This window comes from Ahaetulla prasina, chromosome 2 (assembly GCF_028640845.1).
Source record: "Ahaetulla prasina isolate Xishuangbanna chromosome 2, ASM2864084v1, whole genome shotgun sequence".
Lineage (NCBI taxonomy): Eukaryota > Metazoa > Chordata > Lepidosauria > Squamata > Colubridae > Ahaetulla > Ahaetulla prasina.
In genome coordinates this window covers 212,207,951-212,227,483 of record NC_080540.1, presented here as the reverse complement: position 1 = coordinate 212,227,483, position 19,533 = coordinate 212,207,951, and the positions used below count along the sequence as shown (strand labels likewise).

Below are 19,533 nucleotides of genomic sequence, written 5' to 3'. Positions count from 1 at the left end.
CATGCAGTCCGATCAAAGTCTCAGTTGCTAGTAATGAGAGAATGGGTGGCTGGCTCTGAACTGTATCTCACCTATAAGGCCTTTTTCTCCTGGGGCTTCCTACCGTTTACTGAGGCACTGAGAGAGATGAAACATAAAAAAGAGATACCTGGAGCATAGCTAGAAGACAACAAGGGGTGAATTTGACTCAGTTTGGTGGCTTCTTGAGATATCTTTGTCAGATGTTTGGTCTGGGTTTATCCTTAATGACCATTATAAGTTGTTATGCTTTCCAAATACACTATTATTATTATTATTATTATTATTATTATTATTATTATTATTATTATTATTATTATTATTATTATTATTATTATTATTTTAAAAAATCTTTTAGTAGGTTGTTAGATACCCAGACTTGCATTTGCAAGATGGGTAGCCCTATAAACTGATCCAGTAAATAAATCAGGCAGAAAACAATACTGTAATCAATGAATGACCCCCTATAAAAAAAATTGCAAGCTTCTATATATAGAACAGGGCAATCTTCTCTATATATGTATACATATATATGTAGGACTTTGGTTATTCGGGTTTTCTCCCGCGTAAAATTGGAAGTGTCTTGGCGACGTTTCGACGAAGTCTCATTCGTCATCTTCAGGCTTCAGTTTCGTGCTTCTGGGAGCAATGTGTGATTGCAGCTGTTTCTTCCTTTTTAACTGCTAGTGAGGGTTTGAACTGATTGGGTGGGAGCTTGGCTGTGCTCTGATTGGATGGGGGTTTTTTTGTGCTCTGATTGGATGGGGGTGTGTCCTGTTTGGGTGGGGGCTTGGTTGTGCTCAGATTAATGTGAGTTGCAGGGGGATTTGAGCTGGTGAGTTGCATTGCTGTTGTTTGGCTTTGTATTTGTGGTCGTGCTACATCTCCATAGTGGATGTCTGTCTGCTGTATGTATGGATTGGAGGGGTTTGAAATGGCTAATGTTGCAGCTGCGGTCTGGCTTCTGGTCCTTGGTCGTGCTTCCCGATCAGTGTGGGTTTGGGTCTGCTTTCTGGGTGGATGTGTGGTGGTGACATCCTGTGTGGACCTCGTGAGTGTGGGTCTGGTGGGTCTCGTGTTAGGGACTCGTTTGTCAATAAGGGCGGGTTTCCAAATGGCTGGTAGGTGGGAGGTATCATCTCGTTTGTTCATGCTGTGTGGGCGTTTTTCTATCTCGATGGCTTCTTTGATTATTCTGTTGTTAAAGTGTTCAGTTTTGGCGATAGTTCTGGTCTTTTTGAAGTCAATATCGTGTCCTGTGGCTTTAAGGTGTTGGACCAGGGAAGAAGTTGGTTCCTCTTTTTTGACTGAGTTCTTGTGTTCTTCAATGCGTGCACTTATTCTTCTGTTGGTTTGTCTGATGTATGTGGTGGGGCAGGCGGTACATAGGATTTCATATACTCCTTGATTTTCTAACTCAATTTTGTCTTTGGGGTTTCTTAGGATGGTGGATATTTTTTGGTTTGTGCAGAATGCTGTCTTGATGGGATGGCCAAGCTCCCACCCAATCAGTTCAAACCCTCACTAGCAGTTAAAAAGGAAGAAACAGCTGCAATCACACATTGCTCCCAGAAGCACGAAGCTGAAGCCTGAAGATGATGAATGAGACTTCGTCGAAACGTCGCCAAGACACTTCCAATTTTACACGGGAGAAAACCCGAATAACCAAAGACCTACATACAAACACCCGCGAAAACCTCAGAAAACAAATACATATATATGTATACATATATATACATATATATGTATACATATATATACATATATATGTATACATATATATGTATATGTATATACCAGGGCCTCTGGTGGCTCAACAGACTAAGTCTGTCTGTTATTAACACAGCTGCTTGCAATTACTGCAGGTTCTAGTTCCACCAGGCTCAAGGTTGACTCAGCCTTCCATCCTTTATAAGGTAGGTAGAATGAGGACCCAGATTGTTGGGGGCAATTAAGTTGACTTTGTATATAATATACAAATGGATGAAGACTATTGCTTGACACAGTGTAAGCCGCCCTGAGTCTTCGGAGAAGGGCGGGATATAAATTCAAATTAAAAAAAATGCCCAAGTAAGTAACATCATGAATACAAGGGAGTATGGGAGATTGCTACCTACACACACACACACACACACACACACACACACACACACACACAGGCAGCAACCTCCCACACTCCCTCATACTCCTGATGTTACTTACCTGGGCAATAAAACATCTGCAAGGAAATAACCAAGATCGGAGAGCATCAAGAACTTCACGGGTAAATAAATGCTATTTTAACCATAATTCTCTATTGGAAAACTCAGCTTATAGAATTTGTCTTAAACCATGTGTCTGTAATAATTAGCAAGCACAATGTACCACAGCTTCTAGAGACAAAACAAAGTAGTGGGAAATCCATTGTGCTCTGCATGCCATTTACCATATCTAGTAGCAAAATCAGTGACAAAAGCTTTTTCCTTTTATCACACATAATTTTCTGGTTGATCTCTATTATCATTCTGGGGGGAGGAAATAGCAAAAGCAAAGAAAGTAGCTTCACAGGAAAAAAAAACAGCATTTAATTTTATAATGAGTTATTAGAAAGTTTATCAAGCAATCTGAAATTCAGTCACGACCTATGTACTGCACACTTGAAACAGTCATAAATATTTGGGACGGCCTTGAACATTATTTCATGCAACTGGCTGTTTTGATGAAAATGAGGCTGTTCCATCAGAAGGAGCAGACAAATCCTCTGGAATCTTAGATGAGCAAGCATTCAAAAATGATATTTTGTTCATGCAATTATATTTTAGTTGAAGTACGTTAATATCTTATATTATCTTCTGAGTTAGAATCAAAGACTTCAACTTACAGCCACAACTGTAATTATTTAGCAATTTCTGTTGCTAAACAAGACAGTTGTTAAATGAGTTTTGCCCGATTTTATGACCTTTCTTGCCATAGCTGTTAAGTGAATTACTGCAGTTGTAAAGTTAGTAACACGGTTATTAAGAGAATCTGATTTCCCTATTGACTTTGCTTGTCAGAAGTTCGCAAAAGGTGATCACGTGACCGCAGGACACTGCCGCCGTCATAAATACAGGCCAGTTGCCAAGCGTCTGATTTTGATCACGTCACCATGGGGATGCTGCAACAGTCATAAGTGTGAAAAATGGTCATGTTGCTTTTTTCAGGGCTGTTGTGACTTTGAACGGTCACTAAACAAATGGTTGTAAGCCAAGGACTATCTGTTTCTATTGGTATCGCTCGGAGTAACTTCCAGAAGCAATACCACCTTTGCAGGTTTGCTGCACTGCAGCCAATGCAGGAGATGGATCAATTGGAAATTCAGCATCTTCCACTGAAACACAAACTTTTTTTGTCTGAAATCTCTGCTGCGTTAAAAAAAAAAAAAAGGCAGAAGTTCTTATTCGGTGGTTCAGGACCAAAAAGACACACTTGTGCTTTCATCCAAGATGAAAAGAAAAATTGGAGCTTCTCATTGATAGATGCTCTGTTGGAACAATTGTCTGTTTTTATTAACATAAAGCTGCAAGGGGTTTCTGAAGTGCAAGTCTGGCAGATCGATCTGCCATGGATCTGAGGAAATAGACTGATCACTGTCAACCTCAGTGATTTAAACAGCAACGATCGGCCAATCCGAGTTGAGCAGTTCTCGTTTTGTGAAATATACACCACTGATCCCATATAGTAATGCTTTCTGTTAAGGCATTTTTCAACATTATTATGGGGGAAAGTCTAATATTGCAAACTTCTAAGAGAAGTCAGCTGAAGATAGGCTGCAGCTAGAGTGTATGTAAAATACACAGATACTACAGTAGAAATGCTTTGAAAAATGATACGGTTCCATCGCTGTTGGGGGCAAGTCGTTGGCCTCCACAGAGAGGGTCCGCAATCTGGGCGTCCTCCTGGATGCACGGCTGTCTTTAGAAGAACATATGACGGCCGTCACCAGGGGAGCTTTTTATCAGGTTCGCCTGATATGCCAGTTGCGTCCCTTTCTAGACCGGGTTTCCCTTTGCACAGTCACTCATGCCCTTGTTACATCCCGGCTGGACTACTGCAATGCTCTCTACATGGGGCTCCCCCTGAAGGGCACCCGGAAGCTCCAACTGGTCCAGAATGCGGCTGCGGGGGTGATAGAGGGAGCACCTCGTGGCTCCCATGTGACACCTCTCCTGCGCAGTCTGCACTGGCTTCCGTTGGTCTTCTGGGTCCAATTCAAGGTGCTGGTCACCACCTTTAAAGCGCTCCATGGCATAGGACCGGGTTACTTATGGGACCGCCTACTGCCACCAGTAGCCTCCCATCGACCTGTGCGTTCACACAGAGAGGGCCTCCTCCGGGTACCATCGGCCAAACAATTTATTTATTTATTTATTTATCAAACTTATATCCCGCACCATCTCCTGTAGGACTCAGGGCGGTTCACAGGCATATTAAAAACGATATAAAAACAATATAATAAATAAACATTAAAACCCAGTTAAAACTAAATATTATAGTAGCCTGATCACTAAAACAGTAAAAACCAGTAAAACCCCCATTAAAATTTAGCTAAAACATTTTGTTCTTAGGCTAGTCCCGCACGCTGAAATAATAGAGTCTTCAGTTCACGTCTGAAGGTCCGGAGGTCGGGGAGTTGTCATAATCCCGGAGGAAGCTCGTTCCACAGGGCTGGTGCCACCACAGAGAAGGCCCTCCCCCTGGGGGTCGTCAACCTACATTGTTTGGTCGACGGCACCCTGAGGAGGCCCACTCTGTGGGAGCGCACAGGTCGTTGGGAGGCAATCGGCGGCAGAAGGCGGTCTCGAAGGTATCCCGGTCCTAAGCCATGGAGCGCTTTAAAGATGGTAACCAAAACCTTGAATTGCACCCGGAAGACTACCGGTAGCCAGTGTAGGCCGCACAGGATAGGTGTTATATGGGAGCAATGCGGTGCTCCCTCTATCACCCGCGCGGCTGCATTCTGGACTAACTGGAGCCTCCGGGTGCTCTTCAAGGGGAGCCCCATGTAGAGAGCATTGCAATAGTCCAGGCGGGAAGTGATGAGGGCATGAGTGACTGTGCGTAAGGCATCCCGGTCAAGGAAGGGGCGCAACTGGCGGATCAGGTGGACCTGATAAAAAGCTCCCCTGGCGACGGCTGTCAAATGATCCTCTAAGGACAGCCGATCGTCCAGGAGAATGCCTAAGTTGCGCACTCCCTCCCTGGGGGTCAGTACTTCCTCCCCCACAGTCAGCGATGGTGTAAGCTTACTGTACCGGGACGCCGGCACCCACAGCCACTCTGTCTTGGAAGGGTTGAGTCGGAGCCTGTTCCTTCCCATCCAGACCTGTACGGCCTCAAGACACCGGCCCATCACCTCAACGGCTTCATTGGGGTGGTTCGGGGTGGAAATGTACAGCTGAGTATCATCAGCGTACAGATGATAATCCACCCCGAAACCACGGATAACCTCACCCAGCGGCTTCATATAGATGTTGAACAGGAGAGGCGAGAGAACAGACCCCTGAGGCACCCCAAAATTGAGGCGCCTTGCGGTCGACCTCTGCCCCCCTGCCAACACCATCTGCGAACGGTCAGAGAGATAGGAGGAGAACCACCGATACACAGTGCCTCCCACTCCCAATCCCCCCAACCGTCGCAGCAGGATACCATGGTCGATGGTATCAAAAGCTGCCGAGAGATCTAACAGAACCAGGACAGAGGAACAACCCCTGTCCCGGGCTCTCCAGAGGTCATCCACCAATGCGACCAAAGCCATCTCGGTGCTGTAACCGGGTCTGAAGCCGGACTGGAACGGGTGCAGATAGACAGTTTCCTCCAGGTGTTGAGGAAGCTGATTTGCCACCACACTCTCAACAACCTTCGCTAAGAAGCGAAGGTTGGAGACTGGACGATAGTTCGCTAAAACAGCCGGGTCCAGGGAGGGCCTCTTGAGGAGGGGCCTCACCACCGCCTCTTTCAAAGCGGCGGGGAAGACACCCTCCAACAAAGAAGCGTTGGTAACTTCCTGGAGCCAGCCTCGTGTAACCTCCCGAGTGGCCAGCACCATCCAGGAGGGACACGGGTCCAATAAACATGTGGTGGAGTTCAACCTGCCCAACAACCTGTCCATGTCCTCAGGAGTCACAGGATCGAACTCAGCCCAGATAACATTCTCAAGACCTGTCTCCGCCATCCCACCTGAATCTATCCAATCAATGTCCAAGCCGTCCCGAATATGAGCGATTTTATCAGACAGATACTGAACAAAATCCTCAGCGCGTCCCTGTAAGGGGTCCTCCCGAGCCCCCTGCGTGAGCAGGGAGCGGGTCACCCTAAACAGGGTGGCTGGGCGATTATCTGCCGATGTGATGAGTGCGGAGAAATAGTTATGTTTCGCCACCCTGATCGCCACTACGTAGGTCTGAATATATGACCTTACTAGTGTTCGGTCAGGTTCGGAGCGGCTGGACCTCCAGGTGCTCTCTAGGCTTCTTTTCCGGTGCTTCATCTCTCTCAGCTCCTCATTATACCAAGGAGCTGGTCGAGTTCGTCGCTGGGTCAGAAGCCGCAAAGGCACGATGCGGTCTAAGGCGCCAGCAGCCGCCTCATCCCAGGCGGCCGCCAGCTCCTCAGCCGAGCCGTGGGCTAACTCCCTCGGAAATGGCCCAAGCTCCATCAGAGACCTCTCGGGGTCCATCAGGCGCCTGGGACGGAACCATTGAACCGGTTCCGTCTCCCTGCGGTGAGGTGTAGCGGTCCGAAAGTCTAGCTGAAGGAATAAATGATCTGACCATGACAAGGGTTGAGATATTAGTTCCCCTAACTCCAGATCATTTAGCCACTGTCCCGAGATGAAAATCAAGTCCAGTGTGTTACCCCTGACGTGTGTTACCCCCGACAATGTCGGCTGGTGACCCCCAGGAGGAGGGCCTTCTCTGTGGGGGCCCCTGCCCTCTGGAACGAGCTGCCTCCGGGGCTTCGTCAACTCCCTGACCTCCGGACCTTTCACCGCGAGCTGAAGACGCTTTTGTTTCAGCGTGCAGGGCTAGCATAAATGTAGTTTTTAATTGGGGTTTTTAAATGGGGTTTTAATCTTGTTCCAATTTTTAGGCCATATATTGAATTAGTTTTTTATACTGCTTTTAACTTATGTTATATGTATTTTTTGTATTTTTATTGGCTGTGAACCGCCCTGAGTCCTTCGGGAGAAGGGCGGTATACAAATTGAATAAATAAATAAATAAATAAAATACGGAAAAAGTGTTCCACATCTTACACATGGCACTTCTCTGACATTTGCTCAAGTAGCCAAACTTTTTCAGGTTTCCTTAAAGGAAATCAGTGATAATGTATCAATTCAGCTATTAAAACAGTACAATCTTTTTTTTTCTAGGCTCATGTCTGTTTGTTTGTTTATCAAATTTAGAAACTGCCTATTTCTCTCACAAAGATAGGCTGCTTTAATGGATCTGAGATACCAGATGCTTCCTCCAAATGTTTTTCAGTGTATGCACTGTTATATAGGTAGTCCTCGACCTACAACAGTTCATTTAGTGACCATTCAAAGTTACAATGGCACTGAAAAAAGTAACTTATGACATTTTTCACACTTACTATCTTTGCAGCATCCCAATGGTCACGTGATCAAACTTCAGACACTTGGCAACTGACTTGTTTATGACAGTTGTAGTGTCCCGGAGTCATATGATCATCTTTTGCGACCTTCTGATAAGCAAAGTCAGTGGGGAAGCCAGATTCCCCCAACAACCACATTATTAATTTAACAAGCGCAGAAATTCATTTAACAATTGTTGCAAAAAGGTGCAAAATCAGGCAAAATTCACTTAATTGCTGTCTTGCTTAGCAACAGAAATGTTGAGCTCAATTGTGGTCGTAAGTCGAGGACTACCTATATTAAGAACTGTACCTTTGTCATGATCAATGTCAAGTAAGAATCTATAAAGCAAAACCTGCTACACACAAATACTTGCTGACAAGGAAAATATCTTCTTATCAGTGACAAGTTCTTTTTTATTTCCCAGTTAACTATTACCGTGTTTTCAAGTATAGTTCTTGGTTTGGCCTTAAGGAAAACTTCCCACCCCCAAGGGATTCCACATTGTTCAAGCCTCATTATTAACGCCTTGTTTTGATGGATGTCTTCTTCTAGAGCTTAGCAGAACTTGTGCAAATGTGCAATCTGCATACCACACAGTGCATTACATTAATCATGTCTCTATTTTTGATCCTGATATATTGGCAGCCCTGAAGGACGTTTGTTTATTTAATCCAATCTGTCCACCGGAAAATAACTTGACCAAAATGAAACCAGATTTGGTAGGAAGAGAAACTCCTGAAAGAAAGATCAGGATTGAAAATGGACTGGATTCAGTAGGGACTTTGGAAAAGAAAATCTGATAGATAGATGATAGATAGATAGATAGATAGATAGATAGATAGATAGATAGATAGATAGATAGATAGATAGATAGATGATAGACAGACAGAGACACAGAGATACAGAGATGCAAGGAGAAAGAGATAGAAATATATAACAGAAACACTCATGGGCCTACCCTGATTAATCCCTGGAGAGAAATACACCCATATAAATATACCTAGATGCATTTCTTTGTAACACACAGAAGAAAGTCCAGATACCTCCCATGAACTATGGTTGTTAAAGGAGTTAGAAACCACTGCAGAAGTCATGATCTGCCTGCTTTCTTTTTCTTGCTAAAGAAAATTTTTAACAACATAGATTTCTCCTCACCTTCATTCTACAGCCTGAACTAAATCGCCAGTTATTTAGTTAGCAGTGTTTTAGATAGCAGTGTTCCAATATCTAAGGGGCTGTCACAAAGAAGAGGGAGTCAAGCTATTCTCCAAAGCACCTGAGGGTAAGACAAGAAGCAATGGATGGAAACTAATCAAGGAGAGAAGCAACCTAGGAGGACTAAGGAGAACAATTAATCAGTGGAATGACTTGCCTCCAGAAGTTGTGGGTGCACCAACACTGGAAATCTTTAAGAAGAGGTTGGACAGCCACTTGTCTGGAATGGTATAGGGTTTCCTGTCTGAGCAGTGGGTGGGACTAGAAGACCTCCAAGGTCCCTTCCAACTCTGTTATTCTGTTATCAACTCCCCAATACAAAAGTCAAGGGGCAGGTCCCCAAATCCATAAAACAATGAAAGTTAAAATAGTCCATATCTTTGATAGGTTTCAGTGTTTTCAAGCAGGATCTCACTAGATATTGGCATTCTCACTTGCAATCTTTGAAATAGTAAACTGGCATTATATTAAAATTTTAATCATCTTATAATTGATTCGCTCCCCCTCTCCAGATGCCTTCTGGGAGTATTCTGTGTTCCATGATATCCATTTGTACCTCATTAACAAATTCTTCAATTGCCTGTAGGAAGAGTTTTGATCTTAAAATAATAATCATATTAGAAAAGCAAAAGTTTGGAATTCACGAGTTAACAATGCCAAGCGTTTGTTTGTTTGTTTGTTTGTTTGTTTGTTTGTTTGTTTGTTTATTTGACAACTGTATATAACCACCCAACTCAAACATGATGACTTCAGGTGGCTTACAACATTAAAAAAAACCTACAAAGCACAGAAACCCATACAATCTCACCTGTTTCACTACTATCACCCATGTCAGCAAAAAAAAAAAATTATATAAACCATTTCATTGGCTTCCTATGAGTCTGAGGGGGCCCCAGGCCCATAGACGGAACCATGTCTTCAGGGCCTTCTGGAAAAGTAACAAGATGGCCTCCATCTTATCTCGGAGGAAATTATATTCCACAAAGAGAGAGCTACAGTATCACTGAGAAGGCCCTTTTTCTTGTTCCCACCAGATATATTTCCCTAACAGATGGGTTGTCCTTCCTACCTATCCTGGTGAGTTGGGGAGAGTTGGTCCTAATTTGGGCTCAAACGACATAGTCTTTAAAAGTGAGAACCAGCACTCTGAATTGCATCTGGAAGCAGACTGGAAACCAATGCATATCCTGCACAAGAGGTGATTCATGTGCAAATCTGGCCATGTGCAAAACTGTGCGGGTTGTGCTGCGTTTTGAACTAACTTAAGTGTCCAGAAACTTTTAAGGACAGCCCTATGTACAGTATATTACAATAGTCCAAATGAAAGGTGACCACAGTCTCAAGGACTGTGAGAAGGACACATTGGTCCAGGAATTGGAGTAATTGGAGCACCAATCAAGTTGTACAAAGACATTCCTGGCCATGATTTCTATCTTTGAATAGGAATTACTGATCCACAGGAACCACCAGAAGCCCCACCCTTGAATAAAGATAGGGACCAAGGACCAAGGAACCCCAAATTCAAAGCCATTCCACCTTTCCAGGGTTTTGTTTTGTTTTGGTTTTGGTTTTGGTTTTGGTTTTGGTTTTGGTTTTGGTTTTGGTTTTATTTTTATTTTTTTATTTTTTATTTTTTTTATTTTTTTATTTTATATTTTAAATTTATCCCAACTTGCTGTCAAGCGACTTTCAGCGGCTTACAACATGATAGAAACAATAACAGAAAACATCAAAACAGGAGTGTCAAGCTCGATTTCACTGAGTTGTGTTTGACTTCGAGGGGCCAGGGTAGGCGGGGCCACCTCGACATCACTCATGTGGGGGGGCTCCTGTGGCGGCCCCTGTACTCTGTCAGTGTTGTGTCTTGCCCGCTCTCACCGCAGCCGGGGCCTTCTTATCAGCTTCCGAATGCTGAGGAATGTCCCAATATGCCTCCCGGCCCCAGCCCTGGCTCCATGCCCAGACAGGAGGAAGCACCTCCCGGCCCCAGCCCTGGCTCCATGCCCAGACAGGAGGAAACACCTCCCGGCCCCAGCCCTGGCTCCATGCCCAGGCAAACGGAGCAACTAGACCCCTCCCCCTCCCCCACAGCATGTGAGCCTGAGGGAGGTCAATTACCAACAGCTGCCGACTGGAGTGACCCTCGCTTCAGAAGAATTGATAGGCGGTGGCGTCAGAAGGAAGGGAGGGGCAGGCTTGGATAAGTGCTGAGTCATGGAGCCACACACCATGGCCTATATAAAGGACCTGCTTTCTGGCATTCTCTGAGTCAGGCAAAGTCTAAACATATCTTGCTAAAGTCACTTTCTGGTCTCCTGCCTGCCCTGAGGACTTTGCTAGGACTTTGGCAGAGCTGCAGAGGTACGCCTGATTCGGATTTCCCTGACCCGGCCATCAGCAGAGAAATGGGACACGACAGTCAGCAAAAATGGGCTCCCGAGCTTCATTTTCGGCTGCGACAGCCTCCTGCAACCCTCTGCCAGCAAAAACAGAGTCAGAGAGGGCCATACACGGCCCTCCCGAGCTCCGTTTTCGTTGGCAGAGGCACAATGGGCCAGTCCTTTGCTGTTTCCAGGACGGCCACATGGACCAGTTCTAAGCATTCTGTGGGCTGGATCCAACCCCTGGGCCTTGAGTTTGACACCTCTGCATCAAAACAACATTAAATATTAAAATTAACAAAACTTAGCTAAGTTAGGAATCAATATACAGCATGGTTGAAAGCGAAGTCTTCTTTTGAATCCACTAATTACCTCTAGCATGGAACATCCCCAGGGGGTGCAGAAACCTCTTGCTTGGAATCAACTGAAAATGGTCTTGGAGGAAAGAAATGAACCAGGACAACATAGAAGTGGAAAAGTTGTTATGAAAAATAATATGGTTAAATTTTTGGAACGTGATGGTTGGTGTACAGAACTGGCTACACTCCACAGGAAGAATGCTTTAAGTAAACTTTTGACATATCATATCAAAGGCTATTAATGAATAATGGGATTATGATTTTTTTTAAAAAAGGATTGCTTTCAAAATGAAGCATGTAAAAATCTGAGAAATTACAATAATGGAATCGAGCCTCTGAATCATCTAAAAAGGCTCATATAAATGGATGTTTCCTCCAAAAAAAGCAGATGGGACTAAAGAGATTTTACGCTGCAAAGAAAAATGTTTTTCCTCTTTTTTCCCCCCCCAAAGTCCCTGGAGAGAAGAAAAAAGGAAAGGCTTGTGAAATTTACAAAACTTTGAACAGCAGGCTGCCTCTTATGTCTAACCTTTCCTCTCGGTTTCTGGGTGGCCCACACCAAGTGCCCAGCTCTTCTCTGAAATAGTTATTTCCATCTGATCACTGCATGGTACCTAAAGGACACGTGGTGTTTGAGCTGGCATCGACACAGACAAGTGCACTGATCCTTCATACCCTTCACCACAGTCCCCACAATTAATTGCTCGCTTTTTGCTGAAAAGCCTGCAGAGGTAATCCTGCTATGGGAAAAGATAAAGCAGTTGCTGCAGGCCATAGATTTGGGGCATCAGTCAGAGTCAAACAATCCAAAGCAAGGAACATTATCCCTAGGGAAGACATTGTGTCAAAACTTCACCAAAACAAAAGCAAGCCGGATAGAGAAAACTGGCTATTAGCAATGCCTTGAGCTGTAATAGGCAACTGGTAGTTTTGTTTTTCTGTTTCAGATGCCTTGGGCAAAAGGAACATTATTGATACATTATCAGGATGCTGTATACCTGTAGAACAAGGACAGATTAACTGATAGGCAATGCACCAAGAATTTGGTGACTAGCAAATCATAGCATGTTGTATAATCTATTAAAACATGAACATAACCAATGTCCCAAACTGGACTTTCTGGGTTTTTTTCTTTGAAGACATTTCACTTCTCATCCAAAAAGCTTCTTCAGCTCTGACTGGATGGTAGGGAATGGAAGGATTTATATTCCATGTGAACAGCTGGTCATTTGCATTCTTTTTAGATAATTGTTGAGGCCACCTGGAGGTTTAACTGTGTCCTCAATGACTCTCTAAAAAGAATGCAAATGACCAGCTGTTCACAAGGAATATAAATCCTTCCATTTCCCACCATCCAGTCAGAGATGAAGAAGTTTCCTGGATGAGAAGCGAAACGTCTTCAAAGAAAAACAAGAAAGTCCTGTTGCCTCTTGAAAAACCATCTTTGGGACAAACATGACCTGGATGACTTACACTCTCCAGAGATATCATAATCAATGCACTATATAATATGGAAATACCACAAATGAATCAAGAAAGATATTTAGCTGAAGACCATTTTACAGAGGTGCTTTGCTAGTCATCTAAAAGAAGAGCAAGACAAAATCTGACATATTACAGTTGACAAAACTCTCTATAACTGTTAGATTCGGGCAATAACGAGGCAGGAGACCAGGATAGTGACAACAGCCCTTTACTATATGGTGAACCCAGCACCCGGGCTGGGAAAACCCTCTCTTTATATACAGTTTAGCCAGAGGCTTCATCCAATCAGCAACGTGCTTTTTCCCGCTCAGTTTTCCCTCCACAATTCTTAAAGATACATTACACTCCTTCCCTCCCAGAGAGCACTTTACCAATATTTACATAGAATTAACATCTTATTTTTCAACGTAATCACGCAAGTAGACTGGGCGTCTCCTGGCTCTTTCTGACCTGCGCAATTCATTTTCTGGGAGTGAGTCGAGCTGGCCGGAGGGACTGTTTGTTCCTCTCAGCTCCTCCTCTAGGCCATCCGGCCCTGGATTATTTGCAGAGTCGTCCCTGCTGTTTTCAGGAGGAACCGGTTGGCATCGCTGGACTCCCTGGAACTCAGATAAGTCCCGCGTTTGCCCCGGGTTTGAGTCAGCAGTAGATTCCAACATGGGAAAGTCAGGGCCTATTTCGTCTGATTCTGATTTACCGGTTATGCGTTTCCTTATTTGATCTATGTGGCGCTTCCATACCCGGCCATCCTCTATCTCTACTAGATATGACTTTGGTCCTGTTATCTCTAGGATTTTTCCTGCTAACCAGGTCGGGCCCTCGCTGTAGTTGTGTGCCCACACTAGGTCGCCTATTGCCATCCCTCTTGTTTTTCCGTGTGCCCCTTTGTAATCGTCTGGTGTGTAGTTTGGGTTTAAACGGTCTAGTGGGCACCTAAGCTTCCGACCCATTAATAGCTCTGCCGGGCTGCGGCCAGTTGTTACACAGGGGGTTCTGTGTTGGACTGCTAGAAATGTATCGATTTTTGTTTGCCAATCGCCTGGCCTGATTCTGAAGCAATGCTTCCTTTGCGCTCCGAACGAAACGTTCTGCAAGGCCGTTCGTCGCAGGGTGGAAAGGCGCCGAGAGGACATGTCGGATGCCCTCCTCTGCCAAGTACCCCTCAAACTGGGTTGCCGTGAATTGCGGGCCGTTATCGGAGACTAAAGTGTCGGGCAACCCGTGGGTTACAAATAGGTGCCGTAGGACTGAAATCACGGCCTCGGCTGTCATGGATCTCATGAGAATGATTTCCAGCCATTTGGAGTAGGCATCGACTACTACCAGAAAGGTTTGCCCGTGGAAGGGGCCGGCAAAATCGATATGGATCCTAGACCAAGGGCCCTGGGGTCTCTCCCATTCCCAAATCGGGGCTGTTGGGGGTAGCGGTCTGGACTCCTGGCAGGCCTGGCATTTCCCTACCCTTTCAGCAATTTCCGTGTCCATTAAGGGCCACCACACATAGCTTCTCGCTAGACCCTTCATTCTCACGATCCCTGGGTGGCCTTCGTGAAGGAGCTCCAATACCTTTTCCCTTAATTTCTCCGGGATCACCACTCGATCCCCCCATATCAGGCACCCCCCTTGAGCTGAGAGTTCCCCACGTTTTTTTACAAATTCTTTAAAACGCTCGCCCGGCGCAGCGGGCCAACCTCTTTGTACCCAACCAATTACAGTCCTTATTGTAATGTCCTTGTACGAAGCCCTAGCCACCTCTTTGGATGTGACTGGGCCAGAGTCCAAAGAGTCAATTAGCAGAACTGGTGTCCCCGGAGTGGGGTCTTCGATAGTCTCTGGTAACGGGCATCTGCTCAGGGCGTCTGCATGCCCTAATTCCTTCCCTGGCCGGTGTAGTAGTTTGTAAGAATACGCCGCTAGAAAGATAGTCCATCTGGTCAGTCTGGGCGAAAGTGCCACGGGCGTTGGGCGGTCGCCTGCCAACAGGCCTAGCAAGGGTCTATGGTCCGTGATGATTTCGAAATCACGACCAAATACATATTCATGGAATTTCTTTACTCCGGAGACTATAGCCAAGGCTTCCTTATCAAGCTGGCTATAATTCCTTTCAGCTGATGACATGGTTCGGGAGTAGTATGCAATAGGGGCTTCTGTGCCATTTGGCAACCTGTGGCTGAGCACAGCCCCCACCCCATAGGGAGATGCATCGCAGCTTAACACTAATGGCAGCGTGCCATTGTATTGGATGAGGAGGCTATCACTCGATAGGAGATTCTTTACCCCTTCGAATGCCCTAGCTTCCGCCTTTCCCCAAGACCATGTAGCCGTCTTTGCTAGTAATTTATGAAGCGGCTCGGCTACTGTTGCCTTATTCCTTAAGAATACCGCGTAGAAATTGACCAGACCTAAGAATGCCTGCAACTCCGTTTTGTTCTTTGGAACCGGGGCCTTCCTGATGGCCCGTACCTTGCTTTCAGTGGGGTGAATCCCTTCCCTGTCTATCCGGTAGCCTAGGAATTCCACAGATTCAACCCCGATCTGGCATTTGTTCAGTTTAACTGTGAGACCGGCAGACCGGAAAATGCCCAAAACTTTCCGCAGCCTTACCCCTAATTCCTCTAGATTCTCAGCGGATACCAGTACATCGTCAAAGTATGGTACCACCCCTGGTAGTCCCTGTAATAGCCGCTCCATTAGGTTCTGAAATAACCCTGGAGCCACGCTAACCCCAAACTGTAACCGGGTACACTTAAAAGCCCCTCTGTGAGTCACAATTGTCTGCGCTTCGGCTGTGCTGTTATCTACAGGCAGCTGTTGATAGGCTTGGGCCAAGTCTAGCTTGGCAAAAACCTGCCCTTGCCCCATGGAGTGCAGTAAGTGCTGTACCACCGGGACGGGGTAAGCACTCTTTTGCAACGCTTTGTTAAGCGTTGCCTTATAGTCAGCGCAAATCCGGACCGACCCGTCCGGTTTGACTGGGGTGACTATAGGGGTCTCCCACTTAGCATGGTCAACTGGCACTAGAATTCCCTGGTTTACTAGTTTGTCCAGTTCCCGGTCAATCCTGGGCTTAAGGGCGAACGGGACCCTCCTAGCCTTTAGACGGATAGGGGCAACTTGTGGGTCTAAGTTAAACGAAATAGGGGTCCCCGTGTACTTGCCCAGGCAGTCTCTGAAAACGTCCCCAAATTCCTTCGTGAGTGCGTCTTTGAGGTTGACTTCGTTTCTGAAGATTCCAGTCACTCCCATGCCCAATGCTCGGAACCAGTCCAGTCCCAACAAGCTTGGCAGGGTCCCATCGACTATGGTCATGGGCAGAGTTTTCTTGTATTGTCCATACTCGACGTGGACGGACGTTACCCCTCGAACAGGGATGCGATTCCCTTGGTAGTCTTGTACCTTTAATTTCTGTGTTTTCAGCTTGCGCTTTGCGATGGCGGGTAAGGCTTTCACGAGAGTGTTCCAGGACATGATCGTGATCGCTGAGCCGGTGTCCACCTCCAATCGGCACGGCACCCCCTCAATCTTCGTTTTCGTAAAGATTTTCTTCTCTAGGCGTGTTGCTGCGTGACCCACTCTCACGACAGTCTGATTCAACTTCGCGCCTTTTTTGAATTGACCAATCACGGGCCGCCGCCGCTCCCACGCCTGATTGGTCGGTTTGAATTTTGGCGGAAGGTTGGGGTGCTCGACAGACCTGTGCTAGGTGCCCTTCCTTTCGCACCGCCGACAAGTCGCATCCTTGAATTTGCATTGTTGTCGCTGGTGTTGCCTCCACAACTCGCGCAGTCACCCCGGTCTTCTTTCTCCGCCTCCCGTGTGGAAGACTCTTCCTCCTCCTCACCGTCCGACTCGGCCTGGATCTCTTCATTGTGGACCGGGGTTGATTTCGCACCAGCCGTTGGTGCGACCTGCTTTTGTAGGGTTTCCGCCGCTTGGGTAGACATCTCATTAGCCCTGGCTTCATCCAAGGCGTTTGCCAGCGTCAAGTTGCTTTTGGACAGCAGCTGCCGTCGCAAACGGATGTCCCTGACCCCACGAATAAGTTGCTCCAGTAATGCCTCGTCCAAGTCTCGGAACTCGCAATGGCTCATGGCTTTCCTCAGGGCTGCCATGTATGCGCTGATGGACTCGCCCTCTTGCTGCCTACGCTCCCTGAATTCGTACCGTTGCACATACTTGGACGGCGTTGGTGCATAATGGGCTTTCAATATGGTCTGTAGAGTCTGCCACGGCACCGATTGTACCGGCGTTGGCTCCGCCAACGATTCTGCGGTGTCGAAAACCTCTGGACCGCAGTGGCTCAGGAAATACGCTCGCTTCCTGTTGTCTGAGACTCCTTGAAGTTCGTTTGCCTCGAGGAAATACTCGAAACGAGCCATGTATGACCCCCATTTTTCCTTCGCTGGGTCGAATGGCGCTGGCGGTGTGTAGCTGGACATCGCTGCTTTCCGCCCCTTGTTTGCTGGGTTCGCGTCTTCCTGGTGACTTCAGCTTTTTTCCTGGCGCTCTTAGCCTCGAGATCCCACCTTCGTCGCCAGTGTTAGATTCGGGCAATAACGAGGCAGGAGACCAGGATAGTGACAACAGCTCTTTACTATATGGTGAACCCAGCAACCCGGGCTGGGAAAACCCTCTCTTTATATACAGTTTAGCCAGAGGCTTCATCCAATCAGCAACGTGCTTTTTCCCGCTCAGTTTTCCCTCCACAATTCTTAAAGATACATTACAATAACCATGATGATGAACCTATGGCACACGTGCCACAAGTGGCACACAGAGCCATATCGGTGGGCATGTGAGCTCAGTTCCGGCGCGCATGTGGGCACCGGCCAGCTGATTTTTTTGGCTTTCTGGGCCCACTAGAAGTAGGGAAATAGGCTGTTTCCTGCCTCCGGAGGTCCTGGGGAGTTGTATTTTGTTCTCCCCAGGCACTAGAGCCTCTCTAAGAGCCTGGGGAGGGTGAAAACGGCCTTCTCCACACACTCCTGGAGGCTGGAAACGGCCCATTTGTCAACTTCCGGTAGGACCGGAAGTTGGCAAACGGGCCATTTCTGGCCTCTGGGAAGGTGGGGAAGGCCGTTTTTACCCTCCCCAGGATCCTAGAGAGGCTCTAGAGATCCCCCATGCTCCCCCCACTTATGGCCCAATGGGCCTGGTAGGCTCGTTTTTACCCTCCCCAGGCTCCTAGACAGGCTCTAGAGCCTGGGGAGAGCAAAAAATAGGCCTACCGGGCCCATTGGGCCATAAGTGGGGGGAGCACGGGGGGTCATGCATGCATGCTCATGGGCGGGGCACATATAATTATGGGTGTGGGCAGTGGTGGGTTTCAAAAAATTTTACTACCAGTTCTGTGGGCATGGCTTGGTGGGCGCATTGTGGTTTGGTGGGCATGGCTTGGTGGGCATGGCAGGGGGAAGATACTCCATTCCCACCCCACTCCAGGGGAAGGTTACTGCAAAATCCCCATTTCCTCCTGATCAGCTGGGACTCGGGAGGCAGAGAATAGATGGGGGCGGGGCCAGTCAGAATTTTTACTACTAGTTCTCCGAACTACTCAAAATTTTCAGTACCGATTCTCCAGAACTGGTCAGAAGCTGCTGAAATCCACTTCTGGGTGTGGGCATATGTGCGCGTGACACCCCCCCCCCCCGTGCTCCCCCCCTTTTGGCATGCAATGGCAAAAAGATTAGCCATCACTGCTCTATAAAGTAGGGTACTCCACAGATTTACTCCAGGTACTCTGTCATCTGGATCTCAGGAGGAACCTCATTCTAGAAGTCAAGGATTGCCACAAAGAAGTTGCATTTCCAATAGGTCGCATTATTTAATCTAAGGAAATTGGAGGATGCCAATTTTGCCAGATTAAATAGGTTAGGCCATTTCTATGGGAAACAAGTAGTAAACCAGACCCTGTTCCTTGATTATTTTATTTTATTATTTATTTTATTATTTTATTTTATTTGCTGCCCATCTCCTATCGAAATGACTCATGCTGTTTCATTCACACATTGTAGAAAACTCTTCTTCATCCATAGTTTATTTTTTTTCTTCTGTGGCATATCGTGAATATAATTTCTTGCTTGCAGTTGTGGAAAACAACAAGTTAGATCTGATATTCATCTATTTGTCATCTTAATTAACTGTGTGAGCATGAGCAACAATATTTTCTTGTGCAAATATTGAGTTTAAAGGATAGTTTAGTGTCCTAAATGCAACCCAGAGGCCCTGAATTTAAAATAAAATCCCTTTCAATTTGGAATTATTTTCCCACACTAGTGATTCATGTAAGGAAATTCAAATTCACTCCTTAAAAACAAAAGTCAAAAGGAGTGTAACTGCCACCCTACATTTTACACAGTTAATGAGGTAGTTATAAACTGGATAATAGTAGCAATAGCATTTAGTTCTATCTACCACCCCATAGCACTTTACAGCATTCATTGGGCAGTTTACAATG

General features: G+C 46.1%; 1 protein-coding gene across 1 annotated transcript; it reads right to left on the bottom strand.

The window, feature by feature from the left end:
- Nucleotides 1-3,260: 3,260 nt before the first annotated feature.
- Nucleotides 3,261-16,490, bottom strand: LOC131190686 (uncharacterized protein K02A2.6-like; the record flags this gene model as incomplete). The annotated part of the gene is made up of 3 exons (XM_058168044.1): nucleotides 3,261-3,401; nucleotides 13,799-13,923; nucleotides 14,540-16,490. Coding segments are annotated over 3 exons (2,217 nt in total), but the record flags the coding sequence as incomplete, so codon positions are not given.
- Nucleotides 16,491-19,533: the final 3,043 nt, after the last annotated feature.